The following is a 7673-nucleotide window of genomic DNA, read 5'->3' on the forward strand; positions in this document are numbered from 1 at the left end:
AAAAGGAACAGGAACAAAAACATGTCGATGTAACGTGGTGTGCACACAGAGCAAGGTTAATGTGAGCACTCTGGCTAAGCGCCAGTCTCCTGCCATTTCCCCTGAACACTTGCACCTGTTCAAATAATCATTCAGTGCCTCAGTTGAACCTGCCTCTGGGATATTTCCATGCAGACCCTAACTCCTTGCTGTTGTCTCTCACATCAGATTGGCCGCTTTTGTAACGAGTGGGAACCGTTTCTTCCCGTCTCCTCTATCCAGGACATCGGTGATTTTAGAAGCTTCTGTCAGATTTCCTGTTGGCCTTCTCTCCTCGGAAAACTTCCTCCAATCTATCCTCCGAATTAAAGTTTCTCGTCCCATCTTTAGATTACCTACAGTGTGGAAACGGGCCCTTCAGCCCAACCAGTCCACGCCGAAGCGCAACCCACCCATACCCCTACACTTACCCCTTCACCTAACACTACGGGCAATTTAGCATGGCCAATTCACCTGACCCGCACATCTTTGGATCGTGGGAAGAAACCGGAGCACCCGGAGGAAACCCACGCAGACACGGGGAGAATGTGCAAACTCCACACAGACAGTCGCCTGAGGCGGGAATTGAACCCAGGTCTCTGGCGCTGTGAGGCAGCAGTGCTAACCACTGTGCCACCGTGCCGCCCACAAATCTTATGACCCTCCTCCCCACTGTGTTCACATCTTTGCTGTAATGTGGAGCCTAATGCTGGACACAGTACTCCAGCTGAAGACTAACTCGTGTCTTAAACAAATCCATCATAACTCCCTTAATCTTGGACCCTGTGCCCCTGTTAATAAAGCTGAGGATACTGTCTGTTTTATTGACAGCTCTCTCCACCCATCAATGATCCATGCACCTCTACACCCTCAGACAGTGGGGATTTGTTACTTCCTAGCTGTAGAATACGTTGTGGTACTTCGGTGGGAAGTGAGTCAGCATTTTATATATGCATTAAAATGGAAATTGGGAAAAGACTGATTCACAGCTTCACAATATCACACAAAGTACCGACTGCTCCTCGGTAGGGCTCCTCATTTCAGTAAGGATGAGGCTTTTGGAGACGGGTGTACCGACCGATCTAATTCCTTGCTGTTTCCTTCTCGTTGACACCAACAGCAGGCAAACCCCGACGGCGGACACTCCGAGCCCAGGCGCCCAGTCTCGATCTTGTGAGCAGCTGAAGTACGGACCGTATCTGGGTGGTGGGGACACGGCAGACTCAGTTAGCGTTACCTCAGCTGGCTCCAGCAACTCCGACGCGGAAGAAATCAATGTCAGCTTCATCTCGGAATCGCCAGATTCCCAGGAGAAGAAGGTTAGGGAGGCGGTTGTGTGTTGCATCCAAACGGTGAAATCCCGACCCCTGATTCCGAGGCCCGGTGTAGGTGCTGGGGAAGGCTGAGCATAAAGCAGTGGCCTCGCCCTGTTGTTGTAAGGTTTAAACACCGCACTGTTTAGACTGGCACAGAAAGGCCCGTACGTGTGGGCTCAAAGACACCTGCCCTCATTGGTGGCTTCAAGTGCTGTCCTGTCTGCTGTTTGTTCCGTCTCCTTAAGACCATAAGATGTAGGAGCAAGAGTAAGGCCATTCAGCCCATCGTATCCGTTCAGTGGGATCATGGCCAATCTGGTGATCCTCACAACCCTTGGCGCCCTTACTGACTAAACAGAAAATGCCAACCTCAACAGCCCTTCTCCTGTTCAAGATCCGACCAGTAATTGGTTTGCCCGTTCTGGAGATAGTTCCCTCATGGACCTCCTGTGGGACAACAGTGTTTGCGTTACACCATTGGGGCAAAACACACGCACATGAAATAAATAAAAATAACTTGTTTGGAATTGACTTATTGGTGTTGACCAACGTTGGGTTTTGGTTAACACCAGTAAACCCACAGGGATACCAGTGGCAAGGTTAAGGTTCACTGTAAAGCCCTGACCAATAGGTTGATCACCTTATTTAGTTCCCTTGTAACCCCCTTTGTACTGACCCTTGGACAGCAACAGTGCCAGCACGGGACTGTGTTCCAAGGCAAGGCAGACCGGCCGAGCTCACTACCTGTTTGTCCCCGAGGCAAACTTTATTATTTTTTAAAAATTTTCTTTTAGTTCTGGGAATCAACGTCGCTGTCCTCATTGGACACATCCGGAATCGGCTCAGGGTCAAGCAGTGCATCCTCATCCTCGGTCTCCTCCACTCCTATAACGTGCTCCAGAACACACAAACGCTCTGTCTCGGGAATATCCAGCTACTCCACACTATCTCTGCCACTTTATAACCAGCAGGTGGACGACTGCTGTATCATCCGGGTCAGCCTGGACGTTGACAATGGGAACATGTACAAGAGCATCTTGGTGAGTGTCCTGTCCGTGCTCAGGGCCCAGAGCTCTCCTCTAGTATTTAATGGCAGAGCAGCTGATGTGGGATGGGGCTGGGAGCTGGGCTTCTTGCTGGGGAATGGGGCTGGGAGCTGGGCTTCTTGATGGGGAATGGGGCTGGGAGCTGGGCTTCTTGCTGGGGAATGGGGCTGGGAGCTGGGCTTCTTGCTGGGGGATGGGGGTGCTTTCATGAATTGCCATGTTGGGATTTCAGTTCGTGTTCCTCACAGCGTGAGCCTGCTGGGATGACTAGTCCAGAAACACTGCAACTATTCAACCATCTCCTCATGTGAGGGTGGGATTCTGTGCGTGCGCATGTGTCTGTGAGAGTGCCTCTGTGTGTGCCCCTGTGATGTATGTTGGCATGTATGTGTATGTCTGTGTGCGCACACCTGTGTGTCTGTAGGTGCCCCTGTGTGTGTGTATCTGTAGTCTGTGTGCGTGCTCATGTGGTCTGTTTGTGTGTGTGTGCCTGCCTGTACGTTTATGTATCTGTGTGCCTGTGTGTGTGTGTGTGTGCCTCTGTATGCGTGTGTGTGTGTGTGTTTCTGTGCCTCTGCATGTGTACATGCACGTGCACTCGCGTGTGTCTGCCTGGACATGTGTGCACACACGTGTGTGGTGGGGTAGCAGGTAATAAGGGATTAGAAGAGAAGGAACATTGGGTCCTCCATGCATCCAGAGCTTGTATATTCCCATTACTGAAGTAAGCCTACACCAGGTTCTGTAGCTACAGCTTGAAAGAGTTAAAACTCTCTTTCTTTCATTTTCTCCAGGTGACGAGCCAGGATAAAACACCTGTCGTCATTCGAAAGGCTATGGCCAAGCACAATTTGGATGGGGATAGGCCTGAGGAATACGAGCTGGTGCAGATCATCGCTGAGGACAGGGGTATGTAATGTGGGCACAAGTACATGGGCATACGGAGGACAGTACCACCATTTTGTGTTGTCCAACAGCACCTTGTGACATTCTTTCTCGTACGGGAAAAGAGCTGCCTGCACAACACTCAGCAATTACTATGTGCCTGTTGTAATCTAGTATCCAGGAAATTACAGCCAATCAACTTGGCTCCCCAGCATGGGTACAGCTTTTAAACTTGCAAGTGAACCATCCATTTATGGGGTTGCCTATTACAATCCCATCAAGTTCCTGAGGGTTTCTTCATGTGACTCCATTAGATTATAAAGAATAGGAGCAGAAGTGGTCCATTCATCCCATCTGTTCTGCCATTCAGTGGCTGAAGCGACCCTCTTCCTGCCTTTCCCCTGGAAGCCTTGACTAATGATCCCCTCCATGATCCAGCTGCAGATTGACACAGCTCCATTGTCTTGATGCATGGCCTTTCCACTTACTAGAGAATAAAGTGACTCATTGTCTTCTTGGATAATGCTTGACTGTGGCCATTGTTCCTCTCTTGTACCTGGTGAAGAGAAATGTTCAAAGAGCACGTTTTAGACAAAACAGGTCCCAGTAATGTTACACACAGTGGTGAAAAACCAGTCCGGGAGGGTTGCCACACCCTGTCCATTGACGAAACACCATTCTGTTGCTGCAAAGGTTACCAAAGGCATTTGAAATTTGTTTCTCTCAAAGGCTTTTTCACAGGAGAGTGGACATTTCTCGCGGTAATGCAATCTTCCTAATTTTGGCAGCTAGCTTCCCAAACTATCTTGACTTGTGACAAAGAAATACTGACTCAGGTGGCGTGTGTGCAAATGAGGGATTCAGGTTCCCTGTGGGCATTGTAGGTGGGGCCAGCAGTCAGGGTTAAATTCGGGGTAAAGTCATAGAGTCCGTATAGCATGGGAATGGGCCCCTTCAGCCCACACTGCTCCATGCTGACCTAAATGTCTATCCACGCTGACCCTGTTTCCCTGCACTTGACCCGTATCCTTCTAATCCTTTCCTATCCATGTATTTGTCCAAATGCCTTTTAAATGTTGATAATGTATCCACCTCAACCACTTCCACTGGCAGCTCATTCCATATGCATTCCAGCCTCTGTGTAAAAACGTTGCCCCTCAGGTTCCCTTTTATATTTTCCCCTCTCACCTTAAACTGATGCCCTCTAGTCCTGAATTCCCCAACCTTGGGAAAAAGATTACATTACATTACACAGTGTGGAAACAGGCCCTTCGGCCCAACAAGTCCACACCGACCCGCCGAAGCATAACCCACCCATACATTTACCCTTTACCTAACACTACGGGCAATTTCGAATGGCCAATTCACCTGACCAGCACATCTTTGGACTGTGGGAGGAAACCGGAGCAAACCCACACAGACACGGGGAGAACGTGCAAACTCCACACAGTCAGTCCCCTGAGTCGGGAATTGAACCCGGGTCTCAGGCGCTGTGAGGCAGCAGTGCTAACCACTGTGCCACCGTGCCGCCCTAAGACTGAGTGCATTCACCCTATCCATGCCTCGCATGATCTTACACACTTCTATAAGCTCCCTCCTCAGTCTCCTACACTCTAGCTTGTCCAATGTCTCCCTCTAACTTAGAGTAAAAAATGAGGTCTGCAGATGCTGGAGATCACAGTTGAAAATGTGTTGCTGGTTAAAGCACAGCAGGTCAGGCAGCATCCAAGGAATAGGAAATTCGACGTTTCGGGCATAAGCCCTTCATCAGGAACGTCGAATTTCCTATTCCTTGGATGCTGCCTGACCTGCTGTGCTTTAACCAGCAACACATTTTCAACATCCCTCTAACTTAGACCCTTGGTCCTGGTAACATCCTGGTAAATTTCTTCTGCACTCTTTCCAGTTTAATAGCATCCTTCCTGTAGTAAGATGACCAGAACTGAACACAGCACTCCGAGTGGAGTCTCTGAAACAACAAGAGAAATTGCTGGAGAAACTCAGCAGGTCAGGTAGTATCTGTGAGGAGAGAAAGCAGAGTTAACATTCCAAATCTAGTGGCTCTTTATCAGCAGTTATCTCTGCTTTCTCTCTCTGAGAGACCTGCTGAGTTTCTCCTGCAATTTCTTCTTTTTGTTTCAGATCTCCTCTGGTTTATTTTTGTTTTATTATTGTAGAGTCTCAGCAATTAGCCTTCGCTGATTCCCAGAGCAGCAGAGAGTAAAATCAACCTGGGCTCCACTCACTACCCCCCTATCTCCCCACCGCACTCCTGTCAACCACTGACCCCTGCTGGTAGGCGGGTGAAAGTGTCACCACCGAATTAAAAAGGTGAAATGCTGCAGACTCTGGAATTCAGAAATAAAAATGGAAAGTATTGGAGAAAATCAGAGGGTCCCTTGCGGAGGGGGAGATCGAGTTAATGTTTTGAGTCCAGTGCGATCAGGTGTGTTGACTGTGTTTCTCTCTCCTCCAGATGCTGCCAGACCTGTAGAGTTTCTCCAGCACTCTCTTCTTAATAAGAGATTAGCACTTGAATAACTCAACCAGTTGTCCATACTCTCACACTCACTGAGAACTCACATTGAATGAGATGGTCAAGCAAGACTTTAGTCAAAATACAGCAGCTTTGGCTGAAGTCGAGGTGTAGGTGATGGAATTCAGGCAATTTAATGCACTCCCTTTTCTCATTCCATTACAGAATTGAAAATCCCTGACAACGCGAATGTATTTTATGCTATGAATTCATCTGTCAACTATGACTTTATGCTGAAGAAAAGGGGCCACCCAAAAGCAGGCAAAACGAAGCACGTTTCCAGTTCGACACTCCCCAGAATGAAGCAAAAGGGACTGAAGATTACAAAAAGTATTTTCTGACTCCTCTGAGCTGGGCTGACTCCCTGGATTCGCCAAAACTTTATATATATATATATATAAAAAAAATCAGTGTTACAATTAAATGTGCAATATTGTCTCTGCCAGAAATGTCAAACCACAGGCACTTATTCAGTCCTATTGAAGACATGGAAAGGCACTACACTAGAATGGACTGGGTTTGACCGGGGTCTCCCTATCATGGGCAGTTCCATCTTTGGCAGAAAAGAATGGCATGAGAGAACGGTCACATATCCAGTAAAGTAACTTTGAACAGACCGATCACGGGGACTGGTAGTATCAACCAGAAAGGAGTATTTGCGTGATGGAGAGATATGTCACAGGAGCACTGGCTCGCCAATGAAGATGGGAAGCATTGCCCCTGGTTTGTCCAGAGGTTATTGAAGTTGGTATAGAACGCTGAACCTGTCATTGTAACATAGAAACTTTGGTATGCCCCAATTCCTAGCTCTGGAGGCAGCTCACCTATTACCTGCACTTGTACAGTAACTTGCCCTGAAATTCTGAGGAGAGAGAAAGAAAACGATGACTTCAACCAGGTGTGAGAATCCTTACAGCCGTCTCGGAGTCCTGCTATGAAGAGCCCTCCACCTTGGAGGTTATCTGATGTTAAAGGGACCCTGTCTTAATCCACATTGAAGAGGGAACACAGCCAGCAGTGGGTTTATCATTGTGTGGAAATGAGAATTTTAACCTGGGACTCACTTGGCTTGACGTTGCCAATCAGACCATAGACTAGAAGACATCTGAGATAAGATGGTCAAATGAAATAGGTCAGAGTGGCCAACAAATGATGGCCAAACCCTCAATGAATCATTACTACATTTCAACAAAGGGTCAGTTGTTGCTGAGGAGCCTGGATTGGGGTCAAAATTGACAAAGTTGTACAGTTAAAATCTAAGCCATTCTTTGGCTGATATGAAAACCCTTTGTTCCTTTTCTTAAGTTGCAAAGAAATGGGACTCAATTTCAAATGAATTGTGCTGACTTTTTTTTAAAAAAAGTTTGTTTTGTAAAAAAAAATGAATCTTTTTGGGACAATATTTATTCATTGTACAGACATTAAATTCTTAAGTTGAATTGTAAATTTCTTACTGTTGAATATTATTTAATATATTGACTTGTTACTGATAGTTGTATTTATCTTGCTGTTGCTGAGTAGGTCTTGTCCGGTGAAAATGTGATGTCTTTGTTACTTTTTTTTTGTATCATGTAAAAAGAGGGATAATTATGAACACAACTTCAAATGAGTCATTTGCCTTTAGTGGTTTATATGTGCTTCTAGTCAATTAATCTGGCTGGGTTGTAGTTCCGTGACCCTGGCTATTGTCACCATGTTCTCCTGTAGGGCTAAGATAATGTGCTTGGACTTCCAAAAGGTGTTTATAAAGTGCCAGACAACAGAACTGGGAGCAGAAATAGTGCAAAGAAGGGACACATCACAGATACAACATGTGTTGTGGTGGTGAAGAGCTGTTCTTTTTTCAGATTGGAGGAAGGTTTATAATGGAGT

General features: G+C 46.9%; 1 protein-coding gene across 4 annotated transcripts in view; it reads left to right on the forward strand.

The window, feature by feature from the left end:
* LOC132825901 (ral guanine nucleotide dissociation stimulator-like) overlaps nucleotides 1-7410 on the forward strand; it is a 191023-nt gene extending 183613 nt beyond the window's left edge. For 3 of the 4 annotated variants that reach the window (XM_060841522.1, XM_060841521.1, XM_060841520.1), the window contains exons 15-18: nucleotides 1139-1337; nucleotides 2129-2374; nucleotides 3175-3289; nucleotides 5967-7410. In XM_060841522.1, the coding sequence (XP_060697505.1) occupies nucleotides 1139-1337; nucleotides 2129-2374; nucleotides 3175-3289; nucleotides 5967-6142 (736 nt within the window). In that variant the 3' untranslated portion in view covers nucleotides 6143-7410. The remainder of the gene's footprint in view (nucleotides 1-1138; nucleotides 1338-2128; nucleotides 2375-3174; nucleotides 3290-5966) is intronic. The other variant, XM_060841523.1, reaches the window with a different exon arrangement.
* Nucleotides 7411-7673: the final 263 nt, after the last annotated feature.

This window comes from Hemiscyllium ocellatum, chromosome 21 (assembly GCF_020745735.1).
Source record: "Hemiscyllium ocellatum isolate sHemOce1 chromosome 21, sHemOce1.pat.X.cur, whole genome shotgun sequence".
NCBI lineage: Eukaryota > Metazoa > Chordata > Chondrichthyes > Orectolobiformes > Hemiscylliidae > Hemiscyllium > Hemiscyllium ocellatum.